The sequence below is a fragment of the Onychomys torridus genome, chromosome X (assembly GCF_903995425.1).
Source record: "Onychomys torridus chromosome X, mOncTor1.1, whole genome shotgun sequence".
Lineage (NCBI taxonomy): Eukaryota > Metazoa > Chordata > Mammalia > Rodentia > Cricetidae > Onychomys > Onychomys torridus.
This window is the reverse complement of record NC_050466.1, coordinates 126386972-126414376: the sequence shown is the minus strand read 5'-3', so window position 1 is coordinate 126414376 and position 27405 is coordinate 126386972. Positions and strand designations below refer to the sequence as shown.

General features: G+C 40.4%; 1 protein-coding gene across 2 annotated transcripts in view; it reads left to right on the top strand.

Moving 5' to 3' along the window:
- Trpc5 (transient receptor potential cation channel subfamily C member 5) overlaps positions 1–27405 on the top strand; it is a 258290-nt gene that overhangs the window by 186108 nt on the left and 44777 nt on the right. For both annotated transcript variants that reach the window (XM_036174433.1, XM_036174432.1), the window contains 3 exons: positions 16113–16449; positions 18676–18815; positions 24261–24583. In XM_036174433.1, the coding sequence (XP_036030326.1) occupies positions 16113–16449; positions 18676–18815; positions 24261–24583 (800 nt within the window). The remainder of the gene's footprint in view (positions 1–16112; positions 16450–18675; positions 18816–24260; positions 24584–27405) is intronic.

Sequence of the window (27405 nt, the reverse complement as noted above, 5' to 3'; positions counted from 1 at the left end):
CATTTAATCAAATTACTCTTTATTTCAGAAAGACCTTACTTCTTAAACTTATTATCTCTTTATTTTAGGTAACCCCCTAACAGACAGAAACCCACCTAAATACACATCACAAATAACCATGCACCCCTTCAATGTTTGTTTCTTTGGGTGCAGGACATCAAGCCCCACAGCCTTCCTATACACACGTGTTCCACCACTCAGTTACCCTCCTGGCCCTCTTTATTATTATTATTTAATGCCAGTAAAGCTCTTCAAAACAGGAGGAGATAGAAGGCATCTCAACCTAAAGAAATCTGGAGTCTCATTAGGGAAACCAACCAAGCACAACTAGGAACAAAAATAACCCACTCATTTGTTCTCTGCAGTTGCTACAGGAACTTAGAGAATGCAGACATCAGCATACACTGGAATATTTCTGAAATGTTCACATCTTTCAAGATGGAGTCAGAGTCCATTCATGTGGCACACAAGGACTGAAGAATAAAGAAAATGATGAACTTTGAGCTGAAGAGTCTGTCCTCCCAAATATCCCACACCTCCATCCTATATATCTCAGGTTCAAAGCATTCAAAAGCTTGGTTCACAGTAGGCCTCCAGCTGCCAATCCCTTACCCAGGCCAAACTCCCATTAACTTCCCTGCTCTTACACTTCTACTTCTAACTGTAAATAAACTTCAGTCTTTTTCTCAGCAACCCACAGCCCTAGAAAAGCAAACACTAACAAGAAAAAGACAAATACAGATAATTGGTATTCAAGTGAACATTCTTTATGTGCCAGGGACAGAACTATATTCTATCTGTCCTCATTGCTACTGAAAATATTTTAACTGTCAATTTGAAAGAATTTACTATGTGCCAGGCAACCAGGCAGGATCCTAGGAACTTTCATATGTAGACTCTCATACAGCAACACAGAGACAATTATACAAATAAAGGAAACTGAGACATGAAAATGTAAAAGAATTGTCAAGCACATACTGTTAAGAAGGGGCAAAACCTGAATTTAACTTCAGGTCTGTCTCACTCATAGCCTACACACTAGAGACTGTGTAGTATAGTGGTTATCACAAGACCAGAAAACAAGTATATTTTTGATGTTGTGGGCCACGTTTTCTCTTGTGATCCTCACCTCTGCCTCCCTAATACAAAAGAAACCTTAGGTATAATGTAATGAAATGAGCATGGCTTTATTTCTGCAAACTTCACTTTAAAAAAGAAGTAATCATAACAGGCTGGATATGGTCCATAAGCTCTTATATTCAGATGACCCCTACACTGGAGTATTAATGATGTGATGAGGCCAATTTTGGTTCAAAGACTCAGTTCTCAGAACTTAGACAAGCCACATGTTTCCGTCATAATTTCTTCATTAGTACGACTAAAATAATGTGTCCTCTTGGAGTCATCATTGGGAGAATTAGGAATGAAAGGAGTGAATAATTGTAAAGCACCTGGCCCATGGTAAAGTTCTCAGTAATTCACTACTACTTAAAGCCTTCTACTGGGGCCAGAGAATTAAGTGATTGGTAGAGCATTAGCCTAGCATTCAAAAGTTCATCAGCCCTGCAGGGGAGGAAGGCTTGTGGGGAAGCCCACCACAAGGTTGGTCCCATACTCAGCAGAAATGATCACTCCCATGGAATTCCAGATAATTTGATTCTCTTTTCAGCTGCAGAGACAATGGTCTCTGCAGAGTTTACCTTTCTGCTTCAATTGTTAGAAAGTTTCCTGGCTTCCTTGTTGAGCTGTCCCTCCCCTGGAATCCCATCCTGGAATTAGATTCTGGCCACATGAGTCATGATGACTATGTGCCAATTAGGATACTCTAGGTTTTCGATGATGTAGGTTCTTAGTAAAGGTTGCTTGCTTAAGTGAACTGTTTTTGGTATAGCGTAGACAGAAAGCAGACAGGAAGGTTATTTTTTCCCAGTGCTGAGGACTGGAATCAAGGCCTTGTGCACAGTACTACTCCTCAGTCACATCTCCAAACTGGAAAGTGGCTTCTTAGACGCCTTCCAAGCATTAAAAATCTCTCCTATCTGAATCTACAGCGACAACTGAACCAAGCTCGTAGGAACTCATAAACTTTAGACCAACAGCTGTGGAGCCTGCATACGGGAGACAGTTGTGTAGCTTGGTCTGTTTGTGGAGCCCCTGGCAGTGTGAGCAGAATCTATCCCTGGTGCATGAGCTGGCTTTCTGGAGCCCATTACCAATGGAGGGACACCTTGCTCGGCCTGGATACATCGGGGAGGGGCTTGGACCTGCCTCAACTGAATGCACCAAGATTTGCTGACTCCCCATGGGAGGCCTTACCTTTTCAGAGGAGGGCATGGAGGGTGGGTTGGAGGTGGTAAGGCTAAGGGGGAGCAGGAGGAGGGATGAGAGGAGGATCTGTGGTTGGTATGTGAAATGAATAAAAAATGTCTTAAATTTTTTAAAAAAAATCCCTCCTATCTGAGGCAGAGAAGGAGACTGTGACTGACTGAAACGGTGGAGAAGTGAGTGAGATGGACAAAAGAGCAAAGGTCCTGCTGTCCCTGGGTTGCACTTAACACACAGGAGCCACAGTCCACTGCTGTCTTACGAGTCTGAACAGATGGGCCCATAAAAGGCATCCTGCAAGTTGTTTGCTTAAGCAGGGAACACTTAGATTTGTTGAAGAAAAGAACTCCTAAGAGAGGGGAGGGTTCCAAGGGACAGATGCCCTCTAGTTTTTACTTTGAATGAAAAACCTACTCATGCAGTCCTTCATCCCAGCTTTAAAAGCAGCCCTGAGATACCTCATCTTGTCAAGCCATCCTTTCTGCCGGAATGATTGCCCAGTCTCTCACAACAAAAATTTCTCTCTGTTAGCTCCCAAGTTACCCGCCATCCTCTATGAAGCATCTTACATAACAACCCAGTTTTCCATTCCAGAATTCAATTATTAGAGGGTTTTCATAGGATCTGACTACAATAAGGAGTGTGCTGACTCCAATTGCACTCTTTTCCAGTACAATAGCACTCTTGTACCTCGCCATGTTTTCTCTCTTCTGCCATCCCCACAAAACTCCTTTCCAGAATTCAAAGCCGATAATTAGCATAACAGGACCCATCCACAGAATGTACAGAGGGGCTGATAATGAAAGCAAACATGGTGCATACAAATTATGTCTACACATGACTTGGTTAAAGCATACATCTCATCTCCTCAATACTATATATCTACATATGTATATATAGGAAACAAAAATTCTCCATCTATTTCACAGTAACAATAATGATGAACATAACTACCCTGTATTGAGTGAAAGGCTCATTTACTCCTCATAATAATCTATGATAAAAAAAAATACTTGTTTCTTACTTGCCTGGCAATTGAATTAACTCTCTTAATCCTCATAATGACACTAAGATATGGGTGGTTTTATAATCCTCATTTTGAAGATAGGGAAACTGAAGATCAGAAACAATAAGTAAATTGCCCCAGGTCATTCTTCAAAGAGGTTATCATTTGAACACCAGGTCTTTCCATCTGATTAAAGTAAAGACTATGGCCCTAACTTTGCAACATTATCATTAGAAGCATGCTTTAGGCCAGCATCTTGTGTTATTCTGTGATGTGAGCAAAGATGCACCTATCTGTCCAACAATGAGAACATTGTAAAGTACTTCCCACCCATAATCTATATGACTGTCAAAACAGTCCTGTGAAGAAACCAACACCATTACACAGAAAAAGACTCAAACCCACAGGCTTGTTTTTGAGGTCAGAGGTCAAGTCAGACTAAAAGTTCAATATAGATGCCCCTCCACTTAGGATAGGTTGTCGTGATAAATCCATGGCCAGTTCAAAGTATAGGTCAAGGCTACATTTACTTACTGCAGCTAACCTGTAGACCATCCCAGCTTAGCCACATGACTTGCAGTTGTGACCATGGGACTAACTGGCAGCTCACCACTACTCTTCAGCATCATAAAAGTTTCAGACCACATAGGGAGTACCCCAGAAAGACAGAATTTTCAAATTCAAAATATGCTTCCCATTGAATGTGTACAGTATCCTACAGGTAAAAATTCATAAATTAGACATTAGTTTTGTAGAGTTTTTGTTGATACGAGACCTCAGTTGGTGGGCCAGGCTAACCTCAAACTCATAAGTAACCCAGGCTGGCCTTGAACTCCTGACAGTCTTCCTGCCTCAGTCTCCTGAGTGCTGGAATTATAGAGTAGACCATCACACCTGGCTTGGAGAGTTATAAATTGAAGACTATCAATACATTTATTAAAGATCATTATTTTTCAGTCACCTGAAATTTGTATTTAACTGGGCATCCTGATTTGCATATGTTAAGCTTGGCAAATGTAATGATGAGTGCTGCCTTAACACTGGGAATTTCCTGACCTATGGTACAAACAACATGCTATTGTTCTAAAAGTTAACAATCTTGAGAGTTCTAAAATGCGTCTGGTCCTGGGGGAGAGGCAGAAATGGGACTTGGCAGCACTAGACACCCTTGTATCCTCCCAGCATTGGTCTTGGTGCTGCAGTCCTCTAAGAGCAGCCAGCTGTCTAAGACATGCCACCAGGATCGGTTATGACTTTGGTTCTCATCAATTCCCAGCTCCCTGCTGGGTCTGTGGTATTAGCTTGACCGCTGGTTTACAGTTCTCTGCTTGGGTATGTTTATTCTTCAAAGGATTTCTCCTTCCAGCTTCCCGACTTAAGCCAGTAGGGTTGCAATTCCCAGGTGACCCTGACCCTGACCATATGCCCTATATGAATTCTTGCATGGCTTTACTCAACTGTGAGCCTCTCCTCTTCCCTGGCTTTCATATACTGTCACCCACTCCCTCCCTGCTGAGAAACTTTCCAATACAGGGTCCCCTTTCATTTCAGAAGGCCCTTTCAGAGAAGGAATTTACTCCACCACCCCCTGCTTGCCATCTCATGTCTAGCAGAAACCATGTATGGGATGTAATCCAGCTGTTACAATTCCTTTCAAAGTCCATCTATCATACCCAACACAAGAGAATTAGAGTATCTGTAAGAGAATGCCATTGAGCTAATACTGCCCACTGTATATAATTATTTTCAAACAAAAAAATGTACTTAAAAATATGTTTGAATATGCTTTTCAGCTTCTAGCCCACTTTCTTCCATTGAATTCACATTAGTGGGGCTCAGGTCTAGGTTGACATGGGAATTGTATTTTCCCATTGATGTCTCTTATGAGCCTGAATCTGTTTTTCCCTTTAAACTAGCAGCCCAGATCCAGGATCAACTCTGCAAGCTAATGGCAACAACACAGCCAGCTTTGTACAAAATATTTCAGCAATGTTGAGATAAGAAGGCATCTCCATTTTGAAGAAAATGTACCAAAAATTTGGGATGTAGCTGAATAAATATAAAAAATGCCATAAAAAAGGAGACCATGTGTACAATGTAAGGGCTACTTCCAATCATATACTGGGCCAAAACTCCCTACTAAATGTATTTGTTCGTATCAAGATGCCTGCTGCTTTGGTGGAGATAGAAGGGGCATGTTTAATGAAGATACAGCTAAGCAAGCTCACTGCTATGGTTAAAGGAAGTTCTAGAGTAGTGGTTCTCATGACCCCTGAGCTAAAAAAAAAAAAAAAAAAAAAAAAAAAAAAAAAAAAAAAAAAAAAAAGACCCCTTTCCCGGGGGTAGCCTAAAACCATTGGAAAACACAGATATTTATGTTGCAGTTCATAACAGTAGCAAAAATACAGTTATGATGTAGCAACAAAAGAATTTTATGGTTGGGGGTCACCACAACATGAAGAACTATATTAAAGGGTCGCAGGATTAGGAAGGTTGAGACCACTGCCCTAGAATGTATTTCTCAATTTGCATTGTCATTGATTGCCTTCCTGAGCACAGCTTGGCTGGGAACCACAAAGCAAACAAAAGTCATTGCATCTTGGATCATTTCCACTGGACTGGTTTTCAAACACCCCCATTGTTCACAAACTGTCTTTTGCAGAGCTGACCTCTGATATAATGAAGTCTGGCCCATTTCAGTATGTAGCCAATTACTGATGAAAAAGAGGTGACTCTTCTTGTTGTTTAATTGTTTTTGTTTCAAGAGACAGGGTTTCTCTGTGTAGCCCTGGTTTTCCTGGAACTTGCTCTGTAGAACAGACTGGCCTCAATCTCTGAGATCTGCCTGCCTCTGCCTCCTGAGTGCTGAGATTAGAGGTGTGCGTCATCACCACCTAGCTGACCTTCATCTTGCCCCTGGAAAAGAGAATCACTAATTCTCTCCTCTCAAATCTTACTATTTTCAAAGTAAAGAAAAAAGTATTTGTATCTGCTATAAAATGTCCAGCTTGGTTCATTTGTTTTATAAGCATTCAAAGACAATTCATTGCAGTAACTGCAGAGAACAGGGAGCTCTGTTTAGCAACTAATCCTCCTTGGAGACCCAAACCCTCAGATGCTCAAGTCTCCAACAAAAAGTTCCCCAGTATTTGCATGATATCATATCTACTTTAAGTCATCTTCAGTTTGCTAATAATACTGAATACAGTGTAAGTGCTACTTAATAGTTGTTAGGCCAAATTGTTTAGGGAATAATAAGAGAAAAAAAGTTTGTAGATGAATCAAGGAATACCAACTTCACAAACTTCTGGCTGTTCAACACTTGTCAAAGAAGCGTTCCTTCCAGTCTCTTCTATTGCATTTTATGTATATTACCAATGAGTTAAAGCCAGTGAGATGGCTCAATGTAAAACTAACATTTTTTTTTTTATCCAGATAGAGGTTTGGTCCTTTCTTTCTTTCTTCCTTTCTTTTTTTTTCTTTCTTCTTTGCTTTCTTACAGGCTCTGTGGCAGGCAGGCCACAGGACGGGCTGAGGAGTTACTGTCTTTTCCTGACACAGCCCATTCAAGCTCCATGCCTGCTGACTTGTTCGGTCTCACAACCTGGCTCACCTCTCAAAAGCCCACTGAGGCCAGGTGCTCTGCTCTACAAGGAAATTTCCCTCACTTTCCATTGCCTCTTCAGACAGTAGAAACTGAATACCCAGAGAAGTCTGTCCCTAACTTTTTCTTCTTCAACTAGCACTTGCTACAGTGTGGTGCACAGTAGGCATTGAAATGTTAGAAGTGGCTATTATTATTATTTCACCTCTCTGAGCCTCAGTTACCTTATCTGTAACTGGCTGTTATAATAGTACCAACTTCCTCGGTATATAATAGTAGCTCTGCCTCCACTTCCAATGGGCTTACATGCTCATGAGTCTGCTGTGCACTGCAAATATCTTGTATTTGGAACTTCTGTGCACCCTAGTTTAGCAACCCCAACCACTGTAGAGAACTATTGTTTCCCTTCATGCTACTGCCACTGCCTATTAGCACCAAAGAGAATCAGATAGCATATGCCTAGCCCAAGAAAAAGTTCAGATTTGTGTTTCATTTCATTCATTCTTTTATTTATTTTGGTTCTTTGAGGAAATGTCTCACTCTTTGGTCCTAACTGGTATGGAAGTCACTAATACAGTGGTTCTCAACCTTCCTAATGTTGCAACCCTTTTTAATACAGTTCATCATGTGGTGATCCCCCACCATAAAATTATTTCCGTTGCTACTTCATAGCTGTAATTTTGCTACTGTTATTAATCATGATGTAGGGGTTGGGGATTTAGCTCAGTGGTAGAGGGCTTGCCTAGCAAGCACAAGGCCCTGGGTTCGATCCTCAGCTCTGAAAAAAACAGAATCATGATGTAAATATCTGATATGCAGGATATCTGCTATGAGACCCCTGTGAAAGGGTTGTTTGACTTCCCAAAGGCCTCAAATGCACAGCAACACAAATCTAAATTTGAAGTACAAATTATACTGAGTGTACATTGCTTTTGTAGCATGAGAAGTCCAAGCATCATGAATCAGGGACCATCTGCCCATATAAAGAGCTTTTAAAAGTACCCAAAGCACAGGAAACGCTGTGCATATTTTGTCTCTGACTATTGTGACTGCTGATAGAGAAATGCCTTGAGGGACTACAGAATTGAGATGAAAAGAGAAATGGTGTCTGCATTTTTGGAGGACTTGGCAGGGGCATGCGCTTTATGAGTTATGTGCTTGAGTGGCCAAGGGGAAAAGCCTTCTGATCACTTGAGTCAGAATTTTAACAGGGAGAAGAGGGGGGCAACTGCCTCATTTTGCCAAGTGCCATAAACGCCACAAAGCCTGCTGAGATTGAAATGGCACGTGTGAATGTGTTCCATCCCTCCGCAGCTTACCAGTCGAATAGAAAGACCAAGTCACAGAACAAGTACAACATGGGGACCAGCAGGAAGAAGCAATGGGATCTGGGCTTAAGGAGGAATGACAGGTCACCTGTGGCTAGAGAAATCAAGGAAGGCTTCCAGAAGGAAGTGCCATACTCTAATTTCATGGTTTTCTCCAGCCCTTCTTTAGGACTTTGGTGCCTGCTGATTTTTCTTGCTTCTGAATAGCCTATGCTATTTCTTTTTCATACTGCATAAATCTTCCCCTTTCTAATGAATGTCTTAGGTTCCCATGACAAAGCTGTGAGATTTTCCCAAAGCCATTATATGGATCCACATTGAACGAGTGTCTTTCATTTTAGCCCTTTCTCTTATAAAATGGAATAGATAAAATATGCAAGAGCTTTTCTCTAGCCTTTACTTGGCAAAATAATCCTTGAATTGGGAGAGGGGAGTGGCCTTAGTGATCTATAAAAGCCACCCATCTGGGGATCTAGACTGTCTACCCTCTCTGTGGCTTCTGTAAGCGTCTTAGCACACAGGTGTTTGCCCTGTTAATCATCTCCTAGTAATTAGGCTCCTGCAGCCTGGAAATCAGCCCAAGTCTCCCAGGCCAGGCCCCTCCCACACGCGCTAGTCAGCAGTGGGCTGGAGCAGGTTTAAATACTTGTTGAGAGTCCCATGTGCACTTCTCTCAATAAGCCAATCAAATTTTGTTGTGCCGTGGGGTCAGCAGGTAAATGAGCTATTAAAGCCAACTGACTATTTAGACAGCTGCAGAAACAAAAGTCAAATACGAGAGGCTTGGTAAGGGGCTAGGCAGATGGTTCTCCCTTCGTAAATGAACTTGGAATTCTGCTAAGAAGAAAGGCTAGAAACTTCCCAGTTGTCTGAGCAAGGGATAAACTCTTGCCAATCCAATTTTGCATCCTTCCTGCCAAGAAGTACCCCTGCAAAAGGCAAAGAGTAACCACATAACTCCACCACTCCACTTAGAGCAGCAGTTCTCAAGTTGGTGGCAGTGATCCCTTTGGGACTTGAAGGACCCTTTCCCAGGAGTCATCTAAAACCATCAGCAAACCCAGATATTTACATTACAATTCATAACAGTAGCAAAATTACAGTTATGAAATCACAACAAAAATGTTACAGTTGGGGTCAGCACAACATGAGGAACTGTATTAAAGGGTCCCAGCATTAGGAAGGCTGAGAACTACTGGCTTAAGCACAGCCTAAGGGCTGCTGAGATGGCTCAGTTAGTGAGGCACTCCATAGTCATTGTAAGCCTGACCACCTGGGTTTGGTCTCCTGAAGCCATGTAAAGGTGAAAGGAGACACTGCCTGCACAAGGTTGTCCTCTCACTATCACATGTATGCTAGTAAAATTAAATTTTAAAAAGAAGGAAGGGAGGGAGGGAGGAAGGGAGGGAGGGAGGGAGGGAGGGAGGGAGGGAGCGAGCCAACTTAAGCCAGGCATGATGGTTCACAACTGTAATCCCAGCATGGGAGAAGCAGAGGGAGGAAAGTCACCATGGTGAGTTCTAGCTGGCTTGAGCTCCATAGTGAGATCCTATCTCAAAAATGTAATCGAACAAAAGGAGCTCAATGTCAAAGGGGGAAAGCCAAGACTCTCTAAGAATTCTGTGGTACTATATCAGACACATGTATAATAAATTGCAGCCATTGCCTAACATTATTGGGGAACAAGGCATTCCAAAGGGGCAGAAGGACAATGGCAGTGAGGGCCAAAAATATTTGTGCTGAAAAAATTTGCACCATTTGGAAAGATGGATAGCATGCAAATCTGGCACCAAGCTTGCTAAGTGAGGTGACTCAGCTCTTTGGTACCTTTCCTATGTCCTTGGGTAGGCCCCTCTGTTTTCACCTTTCCTACATGCTACTCAGGGGCCTGATCATTTCTGGGCTTTACTGACTGGCAGGAAGTCCCTTAACTGACTAATATAATATGCTAACTGGAAACTTTTGACACTGTTTAAATGCCTCTATCTATATATGCCTCTATCTATATATGTCAGTAAAACTTGGATGCTTCTCCCATGGCAGTAACTGATATGGGCATTTTAATCAGTGTGACAAAGTTTACGAGAAAGATGTGAAGAAACTCATCTTTCTGTGTTTCTCAGACCATACTACCCATTGATTGTCAGAGAACAAATACAGTGTTTGCCAATATCTGCTGTTACCATGAGCTGATGTGGATGACAAATCTCAGTCTCTTGCACTTTATAAGAGCTGGGCATTTGGTAACAACCCTCTGCTAAGAATTGTTCCTAGTTGTGATTCCTAGGAAAATTATCTTAGCTACCTAGCATGGCTTCCTTCATATTCTAAGGAATGGCGACTTTGGAAAGAGGGTTCTATGATGGGTCTGGCTAAAAAGTGTATTCTTAAGCTCACAGCATCTGTGGTTGCCTGTGTAAGACATGCACAAAACCAAAACCAGTGAACACTCCAGCATAAATTGAGGAGGGATTCATATGGCCCCACCCCTAGCTGAGGAGTTGTTGGCAGTTGGGAAAGGAAGGGTCAATTTTTGTCAACAGTTTGGCTCCTGATGAGTTACCCATGCTCCACATGGTAATGTGGGTGACCTCAAAGCCATGGACATTCATGTAGCACTAATTGGGCTCTGAGTAATTTAAAAGAAAGAGAGAAAAAACAAAAGAACATGAAGTGGGAGTATTTGGGGGGGGGGGAGTAGGGAATACATAAAAACAAAATACATTGTGTGTGTATGAAATTGTCAAAGAAAAATGAGAATATTTTAAAATACGTATTTACCATCATCCTTATGTCAGGCATTTTGCAAAATATTGGGAATCTAATCAAGAATAAAACGTGTTCTAAATCCAACAAGCTATTCAGACATTCCTGTGTTCCTTAAACTTCATTCTGCTTAGAATTATTGGAGTTTATTTCTTTTGATGTTTCCCAAGCAGAAGACTTGGGAAAGAACTGTGACATTTCCCCAATTCTTACACATAACAAGTTAAAAAGTTCTAAAAAAACTTTCAAAATGACAGAGTCCAGACTTCTAAACATCCACTCTTACAAAATAGCACTAAGACCTTGAAAATTTCCTTAAAATCAACTTTTTTTTTCAAAACTCTAGAGATGAACCAAAAGTGTCCAACAATCAGAGATGAATTTATCCAGGTAAACCGGCTGACTATCAAGAAGCCTAGCAAGTTTTGCAGCATTTTAACATATCCTCTTCCTATCTCCCTTACCCAGCCCACAGCAACACCAAAAGCCAAAACCTGCTGCTACAGTATCTGGGAAAAGTCAGCACCTGGCATCCACCGGAGTGCGCAGAATGATTGTAGATCACTCTGAATAAACCTATCCCTAGAGAACTGTCAGTATATGACTGTCAGGCAATTCTCTAAAAAAAAGTGTCAGTCACAGCCCTTGTCTTCCTACACCAACAGCCCTTTTCCAAGGGCATTTTGGAAAGCATAAGCAACAGTTGTTTAATATCTAAGCTGCCTGAGGCAGACCATAATAGTTGGGAAAAATAATAGAATAAACAACAAAAGCAATCTCATCCCAACAATGTGTAAAAAGGATCACACATCTAACCAAATGGAATGTATCCCAGGAATGTGAAAGTAATTCAACATAAAATCAATCGATGTAATGTAACAGTGGAGGGAAGAGTAAAACCCATAAGATCATGTTGATTGACACAGAAAAAGCACTTGATAAAATCTGACAATCTTCCATGATCAAAACATGTGAGAAGTGTAACTAGAAGAGAACCAGATAAAAGCTAACTATGGAAAAATATAAAAGGCTTTTTACCCTAAGGTGTAAATTAATACGAATAGGTTCACGCTCACTACTTTAATTCTTCACTTTACTAGAGATAATCATGAGTTCAGTTAGGTAAGAACAAACCAGCATCCAGTTAAGAAAGGAAGAATTAAAATTCTACTCATGGATGACATAATCTGGTATAGAAAAAATCCTAAGGAATAAACAACAAAAACTATTAGTTCTATTAGGTGAGATGGGTATGACTGAAACATGCAAAATCAGTAAACAATAACCTTGGGGGAGACATTGTTTTGAACTGAGCTTGGAAACTAGCCTTCAACAGACCAGACCAAAACAAAATAGCCACTTACACTCACTGTCACATAATCAAACCAACACTTTAAGGATCCGGATAATACTCGAATTAGTTGAGAATTTTGGAAAACAGGAGATTCAGTCTACCTGAGTCCACATTATACAGAAGTTCTCACTACTTTGATACTTACCACAAAAGGTAACTAGAAGTAACTTAATGTTAATAATTATTATCTGTTTTCTCTCTTTGTTTTGTTTTCTTCTCCCTCCTTTATGTAACTCATTGTTCTGTTATTGTCTACTGGGAGCCTTTCATTTTATTTTGTAGAATAGAGATTGGCCCAATTTATGAATAATGACCAAAACCTCATCAGTGCTTTAACTAAATTTGTTAAAATTCATCTCTTGATAGTTTCTATGCAGTATCACTAAAAAATCCAAAATTATATTTGAAAGAAAATAGCATCAAAATTAATAAAGTGCTAACCAATAGAATTAAAGAATTAAGTATAAGACCTGTAAACTCAAAACTATAATACATTATTGGAAGAAAATAACAAGCAAAGAAATGGAAAGATATTCCATATTAATTAACTTAAAATTTTAGTAAAGTTCAAAATTATACAACTAATAAATAGTAGAGCCAGGAGTTGAACCAATACAGTTTATAGAATACTATCATCTAAACTACTGTTATCTGTACTTTACACTCATCTCTGGGCTTTAGTGGCAGGCTGGTCCCTTAACTGGCTAATACAATATGCTAACTGGAAACTGTTAACAGTATTTACATAGCTTCATATACTCCACTTCCTAAATATGTGAGTAAAACTTTAGTGCTTCTCCCACAGCAGTAAGTGGTACGGGCATTTCAATCAGTGTGGCAAGGTCTACAAGCAAGATGTGAAGAAATCCAGTTTTCTGTTTCTCAGACCCAATGATTGTCAGAAAACACAGTGTTTGTGAGCTTGGCCCATAAAGTCAGCCAGACTAGGGTATCAGCTCTGGTTCGACCCTCTACCAGCAAATGTACCTTGGTGTCATTGACATCATCTGTAAAATGAATACAATACCAGTATTCTGTTCAACAAACTGCTATAGAAACATACAAACATGCATGCCTGTGAGTACATACACATATTTATAATGCTATGTTTCTCCATTGCCCTTAATACTAGTCTGGATTATTTTGTGATGTCTCAAGTTAGATAAATTGATAGGCTTTTAACCCCTCCCTACCTCTATTCTCATCTCTTGTCATTTACAGCCTCACAGTACAAGCTGCAGCCACACCAAGACTGCCCCCAAGATGAACCATGCTCTTCTTCACCTTATCTATGCCTTTAGTTTTATCATCCTCTTTGCTTGTGTTCTTTACTCCCATCCCCTCTCTTCTCCTGCATCTATCCATCATCTACACATCCTTTAATACTCCACTCAGGTATTTCCTCACCCAGGAAGCTCATTTGTGTTCCCATTAATGCCTTGTTCATACCTGTACTACACAGTTGTAAAATTATCTTGGGGGCAGGGTCCTTCCTTACACATTTATATTGTTGTCCATCAGAAAGTCCTTGGCTACTTGAGGATAGCCACCATCATGAATGACACCATAATTGTCAAGACCAGGAAATTCATGACCAACCATCTACCTCAGAAGAAACAAATGGTCATCTATGCCCTTCACTCTGAGAAAGCAACAGCACTGAAGACAGAAATTTGACTAGTTAAACAAAATACGTAAGGCCATAGCAGATGCCATTGTTGCATTTAGATTCAGAATCCATTATGGTGGTGGCAAGACAACTGGCTTTGGCATGATTGATTCCTTTAATTGTGCAAGTAGAATGTGCCCAAATGCAGACTTGTAAGACATGGTCTATTTAAGAAGAAAAAACTGAAAGGAACACAAGATCATATTGAAAAAGGTCATGGGTGAGGTGCTTGTAAAGGCCAACACCAGAGCTAGCAAAAAGCAAGATGACAAAGGAGTCTGCGGTGATTTGATCTGCTATGATGAGGTACCTTTCTAAGGAGAAGACTAATAAACTGTAAAAAGGCATCCCACTCTTTTCATGCATCTGTGTTCCTCACTAGACTAAAAACCCTCAGTGGGTTTTTTTCCATTGCATCTGAAGCTCTAGCTTTACCCTTCAGCTTTCTTCTATCTTCTTGGACTCCTTTGGCATAGTCTATGATGCCTAGAAAAGTAAAAGTGATCTATATGATTTCATATATGAATTTGTGGAAAGGAGTTCTGAGTACATAATAGAAATTATGAACTTATTTGGGTGAAATGAGATCAGAGGATAAAAATATTTAGGAAATTAGAAAGCATTTGGTACATTTTGTGTGTGTGAATGTTTGCCTTTGTGTATGTATGTGTGCCTGATGCCCAAAGAGGTGAGAAGAGGACATTGGATCCCCTGGAACTGGAGTGTTACAAATGGTTGTGAGCTGCCCTGTCAATGCTTGGAACTGAACCCAGGTCCTCCACAAGAGTAACAAGTCCTCTGAACAAGTGTTTAACTGAGCCATCTCTTCTGTCATAGAGATTATTTTTCATACTTTCATAGTTTTCATATACTTTAAACCTGAAACATATGGTGGCTTAAACACAATAGCATTTTCTCATACATGTAATGTTCCAATATAAGTATTCTTGGTCAGCAGGATAGTTCTCTTCCTTATGGATATTGAGGGCCACGGCTCACAAAAGACCCCCAAATGGAGTAAAGCCACAGAGGAACACGTGAAAAACTTCTGGAGGACAATTCTTCAACTTTTGCACATCATTTCCACTCCCATTCCATTAATGAGAACTTAGTCACATAGCCAGGGACGCTGAGAAATGGTCTACCCATGTGCTCAAGGAGAAGAATGATTCAATTGAGAATTTCTGGTCGTTGTAAATGTAATAGTAAAGTTGGGACAGTTTGCCTTAGGTGTTGGGTAAATGATGGAATGGGTTTCTGTCCTTTCTAACTAGTATGCTACATGGTGTAGCTATGTTAATCTGTCCCACGGGAAGCTTGAGTAGTCAAATGTAGGCAGTATTTCAAATCATGGTTGACAGCTGAGCTCCCCATTGAGTCACTTACCAGGAAGTAGCAGCTGGAGGGTGACTTGCATTGCTGATTATTCCTTAATTATTAATCACTGACACTTTGTAAATTGCCTTAAGTCAAATCCCAGCTGGGTTAGTACACAATATTACAGTGTTGGCCCCCAAATATTTTCCTGTGTTGTTTGTCTAGGCTAGAAAGGGTATTAAATAGATAGCAAAGTAGCAACATGATTTACTGCAAACCAGCCAAGTGATACTCAAAACAAAATGGGAAAAAGGCAAAATCAAAAGGAGGACTAATTTCCATTTTAAACCGTAGCCACAGGCATGGTTTATTCTCTGGCAGTTTGTGTTTCCCCAAACCAACTGTACACTTGATAGTGACCGCATGTAGGCGAAGGGACTGAGTAGAAGCAAATCAGTCTGAAATGAAAATCCTCTGATTCTCAGCTGAGAGGCATGTATATTCTCAGGAAAATTTAGAAAGCTGGTGTCCAGGCTTTATCCCTCCATAACTTAAGGAGCCTGTCCATCAGGAATATACCTGGGAACTTAGATTTTTTTTCAATGTGCTTTTAATGATTCTCAGCCTCCTGTGTTGATTAGTTATATAGTCTCTTGCTGGAGAAGACTGTGAATAGAAGTATTATGAACATTGACTTTTTCCTGAACATCTTAGGTGCCTAACGTGTTCTTTTCTTTTCCCAGTTTGTCGCTCAGCCAAACTGCCAACAATTGCTTGCCACCTTGTGGTATGATGGCTTCCCTGGATGGCGGAGAAAACACTGGGTAGTCAAGCTTCTGACCTGCATGACCATTGGCTTCCTGTTTCCTATGCTGTCTATAGCCTATCTGATCTCACCCAGAAGCAACCTCGGGCTGTTCATCAAGAAGCCCTTTATCAAGTTCATCTGCCATACAGCTTCCTATCTGACCTTCCTCTTCATGCTTCTCCTGGCTTCTCAGCATATTGTCAGGACAGACCTCCATGTACAAGGACCTCCCCCAACTGTTGTGGAATGGATGATACTGCCTTGGGTTCTAGGTGTGTAAAACAGAACAGCAATAATGACTTAGGCTATCTTCTAGTCCTCCTTTAAAAAAATACTGGGACATGTACTTAGAGTCTCCAGTAGGCCTTTGTTGATAATAATATTATAAGAAATGTGGTTCCTTCCATCCTAGGTTTGGATCCCTCAGTTATGCGTGGGCCACTGTAAACCAGGCATGCTCTCAAGGTTTGCATCTGCTCACATAAAAAGTTCTGGGATGGAAACAGAAAATGGTTGTTAGTTTAGGGGAGAAAGCTTTGTGTCAGTCCACATAAACTTCTGGTAAACTAGACAGGGCAAGCACTGAGCATTGCCTTTAAAGCACCCTTTCCCATAACCAGGAGGTACATGGATTCTGCTAATTTCTTGTGTTTGTGTCTACTTCATATAATCCTAGCACCTGTCCAGGTTCCATATTCTGTTTGGCTACTGATCCCACAGTCAGCAGAAAAACCTGGGAAATTCACACTGGCTATGGTAAAGTTGATCTACCTGTGGTCTCTAGGCATAATGAGATGTCACTAGATTCTCCAATACATGCCATCTTCTAAGAGTTACTCAAATGATGAACCCCAAGCTAGTATTATGAGCATTACTTGGGATTTTCTCAGAGACATCTCAAGTGCTACCCTAGAACTAGAAATTAACAGCATTCCCTAAGCAGTTCACATGTAAAGTCTGGGAAGGGCTGGCCTTGACCAAAGCCACATACTTTAACTAAAACATCTCTGTCACCAGGCAAAATTCCACAAAAGCCCAATATAATAAGAGGAAAATAGAGAAAATAGTATCCTAATTTATTTTGGGCCACAATGCCTACTTACATCTAGTAATTTGCTCCTTGCTCAGTTTACTCACCTCAAACCCCATGGAGAACTTTTCTCCTTAGCACCCCATGGAAAATAAGGGCCACAGAATAATACTGATGAAGTCAATTTATTACACTCTAAAATGGGAAAAAATGCAGAATACAGTGCCTAAAATTTCAGTAGCTAAAACAAAATTTAAGACAAAATTGCAATAGCATCCAATTAAGAAAGAGGACAAAGTGGACAAGAAGTATTTTAAGAAGTATTCATCATCCTCAGCCATCAGGGAAATGAAAATTAAAACTACTTTGAGATTTTCTCTCATGCTAGTCATAATGGCTATCATCAAGAAAGTACATGATGCCATGTAGTGGCAAGGGTGTGGGGAAAGAAGAAGCCTATTGGCTGCTGGTGAGAAAATTAAGCAGGCAATGTGGAAGTCAGTGTGGTAGTTTCTTATAAAACTATACTATTCCTGGCTCAGGTACCCAAAGGGCCCACTATCCCACCATAGAGACACTTGTGCCTCTGTGTTTATTACTGCACTATTGACAATAACAATGGAAGCAGTTTAGATGCCCGTCAACCAATGAACAGATAATGAAAACAGGGTACATACACACAATGGAAGTTTATTCAATTGTGAAGAATAATAAAACTGTAAAACATACAGAAAATGGGTGGATCCATAAAATATTATATTGAATGAGGCTACCTAGAGTAAGAAAGATAAGTACCTCATATTCTCTTATATACAGATCCTTACTTTTTATTTGGGGGGGGGGGGTTCAAGACAGGGTTTCTCTGTGAGTTTTGGTGCCTGTCCTGGATCTCGCTCTGTAGCCCAGGCTGGCCTGGAACTCACAGAGATCCACGTGCCTCTGCCTCCCGAGTGCTGGGATTAAAGGCGTGCGCCACCCCCGCCCGGCGCAGATCCTTACTTTTAATGCTCAGATAAATATGAGTGTGGATGTAGGTAATAAAAATAGAAAGAAGACCGAGGGGGGGGTATTGAGAAAGAGGAAATAGAACATGTGACATGAAAGCAGAAAGGAGGCTACCAGGAGTAGAAGGGTAAAGGAGGGAAAAAGAGAGGTGGGTGAGAAGAGGGGTTAGGAACAACAAAAGCAAGTTGTGCTTTATGTTTCAAAATGCCACAATGAACCCTAATACTTTGTACGTAAATTTTGAAAAGCAGAATAAAAATTAAAAGCATACTAGGTTTGACAAATTAAAAATTGGGTGGTCAGGTAGCCGAGAAAAGAGAGGTAAGTGACCTCCATCTCCTAGAGTCTTGCTCGTTTAGCCAAGTTCCTTCATGAATCTTCTCTTTATTCATTTGGGGAACTCCTGTTGTAATGTTCAATGCTGCCTTGATATAGTAACAAATTTACTGCCTCCATTTTTCAGGTTTCATTTGGGGGGAGATAAAGGAAATGTGGGATGGTGGATTCACCGAATACATCCATGATTGGTGGAACTTAATGGATTTCGCAATGAACTCCCTCTACCTGGCAACTATTTCCTTGAAGATTGTGGCCTATGTCAAGGTAAAATGGGATGTGTAGCATTTTTCTTCCTCAATTATTTTGGATGGGTTATGCCAATAAAGTTTTGAACTGGGAGCAGGAAAAGTTTATGGGAAAAATGAATGAGTGTTCCATCGACGTTAGAAAATACTACCTACAGAGATCCTTTCAATAGTCTATAAGTAGTGTCTACTTAAGCAAAGCCAGTGGAGAACAGAACATTTTTTCAGATGAATCCCTAAGCTTCTCAGACCTACATGGTAGAGGTGTCTTCACCCTTCAGTACTTAAACATCAATAATGTTCTTTTGAAGAAAATGGTGCTCTGAGGGAATACAGAGTAGCGACAGGAAATTCGCTAAATTCATTACCTCCAAAGAATTATCACTTCAGTAAAATCAGTTCTTGTATATTTGATTAATAGTTTCCCATGCCATATCCATTGGTAACCCCTCCTCCCTGTCTCTAGAACAAAACTGTTTCCTCTCTGTAGTAGTTCTTCTGGTATAGGTAGCATCAGTGCTCCACTACCTTCTGAGTCATTGTTTCGCAAAGCCAAACGTCAGCACTTCCCTCATTGTTCTTCCTATGACAAGCAGCAGAACTCCAGGCGCTGGGTGGCAAGTAGGGCTATAGTAGCCTCTGCTTCCTTCGTTACTTCTTCTGTCAGGATGACCATTCAATCAGTTAAAACCCAAAGTTTTCAGTATCACTCAACCTATGTCTCTCCATTAATTCAGAAAATGTATACACTGTGCATACCCCCATCACTTTGATCCTTTTCCCAATGTGCAAGCACCTTAAATTATCCTGGAAATCATTTTAAAATGTGCGCAATTTCCAATGTTTTAATGAGATCTGTAAGTGGGTAGAGTCTGGTTCACTCTTCTACAAATATACAACCCATGTAAGATGACCTTCCCCAGGCCAAATGAGACAAGTGTGAAGGAAAGTTCCAGGTACCTCTTCACAGACCCCTGTGTTTGGGGGTAATCACAGGTCTGAGTTCAGGTCTGGTACTTAATAATAGAATATATGACTGTGCTCCTTCTACCCAGAGTTGAGTTTTTCCCCCTGCAAGGCTGACAATTCATTTCCCAAGATGTCTAGTCAGTCATGCTTTTGGTACTAAATTTCACTTTGAGGACTTTTAGAATGGGAATATGGCTGTCCCCCAAGTCTCCAGCAACTTAGTTTATTTTTATATCCCTAATATGCATATTGCATAAATTGCAAGACCTTGAGAGTTATATAGAGCATGAATATTGAATGCATTCATGAAACATTTTTGAAAGGAGCCCAAGAGTATGCCTTATGTGTGTGGTGATCATTTAACACAAACTTACAACTTTCTTAGAAGAAAAGCCTGGTGAAGAAAATGTCTGACTCTGGTTAAACTGCCTGGGTTAACTCCATGGCACTTGGGTACTCTGCTAGCTAACTAACACAGTTTTCCTTAAAAATGCATTGTATGCATGTCTAAAATTAAGAAAAATATTATCTTTTTTAAATCTCCTTTATAAGTAGAGAAATGGTAACTTATCAGTCTTGAAATTGCTGGGTTTTGTTTAGCCAGGAAAGCTTAGAATACATGATGAAAAACAAGTATTTCTATCTGGTGGTATTAAAATGTGTCTACAGATGCTTAACATCAGTTAATCACATGATCTTCCCAATTCCACTGGTGAGGTTTCCAAAGAGCTAAATACTTCTCCATCACAAAGTATAATAAACCCACTTTGCTAATATCATAAATTCTGTGTCTTACCACTCTAATGAAACATAAATAAGACATGTCACATGCAGAATTTGTATTTTTTGAGACAGGTTTTTTTTTTTCTGTGTAACAGTCCTAGCTATCCCAGAACTCGCTTCATAGACCCAGCCAGCCTTGAATCAGTGATCTGCCTCTGCCTCCCGAGTGCTGGGATTAAAGTTGTGACCATGCTTGGCCAGAATTTGGATTTCTAAAACATATTTATGTGTTTGAGGGTGGTTTTTTTGCATATGCTTAGTGACCATAAAGGCCAGAAGAAGTGATCCCATTCCCTAAACTTGGAGTTACAGGCAGTTAGTTATGAGTCACAATGTGGGTGTTGGGAATTGAATGCAAGTCCTCTACAAGAGCAGCAAATAGTCTTAACCACTGATCCATCTCTCCAGCCCCCAGAATTTGCATGTTTTCAATGAGAACTTGTAAGTGGGAAGAGTATGGTCCTCTCATCCACAAAAATGCAACCAGTTAGACATTCCCAGAACAGAATGAGACAACCATTAAGACTGAAGTCAAGCCCAGTAGCAGTGGTGCATGCCTTTAATCCCAGCACTTGGGAGGTAGAAGCAGGCAAATGTGAGGGTGCTGTTGAATGTCTTCCTCAATGGCTCTCCACCTTAATTTTTTGAGACAGGGTGTCTCACTGAACCTGGAACTCACCATTTCAATTAGCTGACTGGCCAACAAGCCCCTGGGTTCTACCTATTTCCACCTTCCTCCCAAGCAGTGGGATTGTACCACTGCACTTGACTTTTACATAGGTGCTAGGGATCTAAACTCTGGTTCTCTTGCTTTCACAGTAAGCGCTTTACCCACTAAACCATTTCCCCAGATCCAGATCTTTATTTATTTATTAGAGTAAAAACTTCATTAACAATACATACTTCACCCCACAGGTTTTAAAGCAACAAGAACGAAAAGACATTCACCAAAGTAACCCAAAAGAACAACTATACTTATGATTGACCCTCAGTGTCCACAGACAAGCCTTCAAATGGAGAATAGTCAGCATTTCATCTTCTAGCATATCACTTGGGTCTATCCCTCCTACAGCCTGATCCATACACAGACTGATTCTGGACTTTACTGAGCTGTGGGCATTTCTTGAACATTTACTTTACTATAGATACAATTACCTCTTCATGTTCATACCATCATCAAGTCCCCATGTTAGACTAGTCCTCTTCATGTTCATACATCATCAATCCCCATGTTAGACTAGTCCTCTTCAGGTTTTGCTTTGAGGTTAACAGAATACAATCCACACCTCTTTTAAAAAGTGAGGCCAAGTTTCAAACTACAATCTATTTCAAAGAATATTTTTAAAAAGTCATTTACTTTCCAGTATCAGTAATCTAGCTTCTGGACACATGGATTGGATCCTTACTCACACTTGTGAGCTAGATCACCACCAGCCAATACCTCTTCCTTTCAGAGCCTCAGTACTGCCTCTGATAAATAAGCAAATTAAACTTCATTAGTGGTTTTCAAGCTTTGTATTCCATGGAAACATATCATCAAGCAGAGACCCAGAACTGCAGTATATAAAATATCCCCAAGGGCTAAGTTTGGTGTAAGGAATGTATCATCTAGTCTTCTTTGGCTCCCACAATGGCTGTTAGATGACTCCATTAAACCCCAAGGGTCTAAAAAATAGAGTTTAAAATTAACAATATTGGATCATAGATTATTAAGCTATGGTCTATGGACAAAACCTGGCTTACTGTCACACACATTTGTCTATGTACTGTCTTTGACCACTTTAATGCTACAAAGGAAGTGAATGTTAAGAAGTTGTGACAGAGACCCACAGCTGACAAAGACAAAACTATGCACTATCTGACACTTGACAGAAAAATGCTGTTGACATCTATGTTAGATGAACTCTGAGCTAATTTCCCGTCACCCACCTGCTAGGTATAAAACACAAACTAGAGATGTCCCAGGAGAATTTTCTTTCACACTTCTGAGTATTCTGCGTATCCAGATTCACCATCCTGTGGGTAAGCTTTCCTATGGTAAAGGGACAGAATAAAAGTGAAATAAATTAGACTGTACATATGCCATCTGATTGTTTCTCATTTTAAAACATAGGTTCTGTTTGGTTGTCAGCAAAGAATCTCCATCTCTCACATAGATCTCAGAGTGTGTAACAACCTCTGTAACATCTGTGTTGTGAGTGACATTTCACAGAAACTGTGCTAGACTTAATGGCAAGAGATCTAAAGTTCTGACTCTACCACCAAACTTGCTGTGTGATTTCAGTTCCTCCATTTGTGAGACCAGCATGTGCAACAACTGTTTTTTGTTTACTTTTTTTCTTTGAAGGAAAATGTGGGAAATGTGGAAAATTTGACTAAGATTACACAAAATTGATCAGCCACCAAAACGTCTATGCGAAATAGAAGCACACATGTGGCACAGTCTCTCTGATTCCTCTGACAAAGAAGAATATTGGCCACACATAAGTGATTTTAACACCATCAGTTTCATTGGTTGTTGGAAGTGAAGCACACTTGAGAAATGCTTGCAAGATAATTTGGACCCCAACACACTTTCTGGAAAGTCATCTACATTTAGTCCTCAGAAATTTGAGATATTTAAATGAGAGTATAACGTAATGGTGCTTCAAATTGAATTCCAGGCAAAACCTACTTCTGATCTTGGGAAGGTTAACAATTAGGCCCTTATATTTCCATACCATCCTCCCTTATGGAGTGCAGAGACTATTGCACTTAAATACAGAATCACAAACAATACAGCAAGTAGGAATGGCATTATCCTTCTTTTATTGTGAATGTAAAAGTTACAGGCAGTTTTAAGTGAAAGTTTCCAAACTGGAGTCCAGACCACTCCATCTCACACTTTCCTATGAGGCTATTCCTCACATTCCAGAAGATAGAGGCCTTAAAGAGGCTGGAAATGGGCAACCAACCCTATAAATACTGGCTATTCCCTCTCCTTCAACTTCCTGGTTCTTCATTTGCACTGGAAGGCCTTTCTAACTTGTAAGGTTGTTAGAGAAACAGTAAAATACAGCCATATGCTGCTGTGTGGAGAAGTACTAAATTTGCTACCTGGAAGGTTGACATGCCATTTGCAATGGTGTAGAATATATTACAAACTGCTAAAAATGCAGCAGAAAGCTCTGAAGAAAGGCTCCCTAAGGACTCTCTATCAGCCCTAAACTGTAGGCGGCAGAGCCTGGAGAATGAACACTGAGGAGGTCCTTCAGTAACTACAAATTGACCATGTGTTTCAAGCCAATGCAGGGGGATCATAGATCGGAATTGAAATCTCATCAAGAAGTGGAATAATTGGTCCCTACTAGCTTGAGCACCCCAATGGCTCCTTTTCAGCGACACTCAGCAACAATCTGGTAAACTCACAGTTAGAAATGTCTGTTGATGAACCCCAGGTGGCTGCTGCAGATGATGGCTCTGAAAATCCTTCTGCTATGTATATATGCTTGCTATATATTTGGATAAGAGTGGGCGGGAGACAGTTATTAGCACTGTGTACTGATTGAATGGGGCAAAAAGACAAACAAATAGTGCCATGTGCAGGGAATTTTATGTAAGCTGAGTGTCGGGTGCATAATTTGTGTGTGGAAGGGTACAAAGGGGAAAATTTGGAAATGCTCACTGTACTTCTCATATTGTACACTTCTGTTGTTTTGTTTTTCTTTTTCAGTATAATGGTTCTCGTCCAAGGGAGGAATGGGAAATGTGGCACCCGACTCTGATTGCAGAGGCACTCTTCGCAATATCCAACATTTTAAGTTCCTTGCGTCTCATATCCTTGTTCACAGCCAACTCCCACTTAGGGCCTCTGCAGATCTCTTTGGGACGCATGCTACTTGATATCCTCAAATTCCTCTTTATCTACTGCCTAGTACTGCTGGCTTTTGCCAATGGACTGAACCAGCTTTATTTTTACTATGAGACCAGAGCTATTGATGAACCTAACAACTGCAAGGGGATCCGGTGTGAAAAACAGAACAATGCCTTCTCCACGTAAGACTCACAGTTCCCTTTCTTTTGCCTTCTCTTTGCCTTCCTTTTTGTTCTATTTTCCATGCACAGCGTCATCAGTATCTCTTGATGGGATAGCAAAGGTCTCTGCAGATCCACTCAAAGGGCCTGGGGTAGAAGAAAGTTCTTCCTTCAGCATAGAGTACTAGGAAAGTAGCATTAGAAGAGAAAAAGATTTACCAGGGACACAGAAACAGAGAGAGCTTTGCAGTCACTCTGTGAAAAAAGGTAGTTCTCCATACTTTTTGTAGAATTCAAAAGAGTAGCAGCCACAAAGGAAGTAAGGCCTGTGACTATTCCTAGGAACTCATGACCACAAAATTAACTTGACTACTGTAAGTCAAGCTCAAAGCAAAGGAGACAAAGGTGTCTTTTTTTCTTAAAGATTTCTTTATTTACTTTAAAGCATTTAAAAAAATTTATTTATTTTTATGTGCAGTGGTGTTTTGCCTGCATGCACATCTGTATGAGGGTGTCAAGTCCCCTAGAATTGGAGTTACAAACTGTTGAGCCATCATGCAGATGCTGGTCAATGCTCTTAACCTCTGAGCCATGTCTCCAGCCTGAGAAAGGTGTCTTAATATCTAAGTACACAAGGACAGAGTAGATAGGCTTGAGGCAAGATTACAGTCAGCTAGCCTACTAGACCAATTTTGGGATTGAGGTGGGGATTGATTGGAAATGTCTCTGCTCCAATTTTGGGTGTAGAAAGCAGCTTATCTCTCTTTGGGCAGAGTTTCACAGCCTCTGGTAATGTCTGTGCCTTTCCTTCCTACTGTGAAAACCTTCTTTGGAAATTTTTTGCTCCCTAAATGGCTTTAGAATGATAGTGGAAATAGAGAAGAGAGAAAAAAAGAAGCAGCTGAGGCAGGAGGTTCATGAGCTTGAGAATAATAGTCTTGGCTACACAGTGAAACCATGTCTAAAAAGAGCAAAAGCAAAAAGGGGGGAGAAAGGGCAGAAGGAAGGAAGGAAGGAAAGAAGGAAGGAAGGAAGGGAGGGAGGGAGGGAGGGAGGAAGAATAACTAATTCATGCAATTTTCTTAAGTTAGAAGCTGCATTGGGCATCAGTGTTCTTCACTTTGCCTGTCTCAAGATCCATTATGGAGACCCAAAGGTTGTTCATGATTCTCAGTCATTAAACTAAGAATTCATCTATTAAAATTTTTTGCTTTTAAAAAATAATTCACATATAAAAATTATACAAATATTGGAGGTGTAAAGTGAAGTTGTGATATATGAACACACTGTACAATGATCAAATCTGGATAATTAGCATCCTCATCAACTCAAGTATTTCTCATTCCTTTGTGGTGAAACATGCAGAATCTGTTCTAGCCAGTTTAAAATTTATAACGTGCTATTCTCATCTGTAGTCTCCCTATTGTATAACAGATCACCAGAACTTCTTGCTCCTATCCAACTAACTGCAACATTGTTTTTGTTGGCCAACCTCTCCCATCCCTCCTACTTTCCACCTTCAATAACTACCATTCCATTTGGTACTTCAACAATATCAATTCTTCCACATTCCATATACTGGTGAGATGATGCAGTCTTTATGTGGAGCTTATTTCACTTAACATTAAATATCCTTTGCATTAATTTATGTTCCTACAGATGTCAGAATTTCAATATTTTATAGCCAAATAACAGTTCGATGAATTTATGGGTCCTTTAAACATGTATTTGTGTGTGTGTGTGTGTGTGTGTGTGTGTGTGTGTGTGTGTGTGTGTGTGACAGAGAGAGATCACATATATGACACTGCATAATTGGTTCTCTCCTTCCACTATGTGAGTTCTGGGGCTCAAACTCAGGTCATCAGGCTTGGTGACAAGCACTTTTACTCAGTGAGACATCTTACTGGCCCCTTTCACTGAATTACTTTTTTTTTTAATCTCTGTAAGTTAGTTCAGTAGACTTTGACATTCTAGAAAACTCTGTGGTAACTAAGGCTAGATCAAGAGTGGTAGCTTATGCCTAATATCTCAGCATTCCCAGGATGAGGTAGGAAGATTACAAGTTTGAGCCCAGCCTAGATTACATAGCAACACTCTATCTCAAGAACAACAACAAAAGGTCAGTGACAAAGGGTGTCTGTTGCTGTTGCTGCTGCTACTGCTACTGCTGTTGTTTGGGGACGAGGTTTCATATCATTCCAGGATGACTTTGAACTCTCTCTATAGCTGAGAATGACCTTGAATTGTTGGACTTCTGTCTCCACCTCCCAAGTGCTAGAATTACAGGTTTTCACCATCATCCCCAGTTTTGCAAAGGTATTTTAACTTGATCAAATAGACTCACAGGAAAAATCAATTCTTTCTTTCCTTCCCATGTGATTTCCCCTAGCTGTATTTCCTAAAGTGAGTTATATAAATCCCACAATGAATTGACAATAGGTATGAAAATAGAGTCTGAGGTAAGATATGTTGCAGAAGTGTTTGGAAAAAACTTGAAAGTTCTCTTAACTGTGGGAAGTTTCAAAGTCTTCCACTGTGACTCTCCATCATAGAAAGAGGAAGAGGTCTTCCTAAATATGTTGTCCCTAAACATTCTTCCTCCCTCTTATCTTTCAAATGATCTCTCCAGTGAACATGTTGGAGTGAAGCATGTTGGCTCATTCCATTGCACACTGCAGCACTCTTTCCCTCCACCAGACAATAACCCATCTCTCCTCCCATAGGTCAGAGAAAAGTGAGAGGATAAAGGTCCAGAATGGCTTGCTCAAGAGTTAGCACTATGTTGTTAAGCCAAGCCAAGTGCTGAACAGTAACTTAGCACCTTGCTGATGCTGCTTCACTAA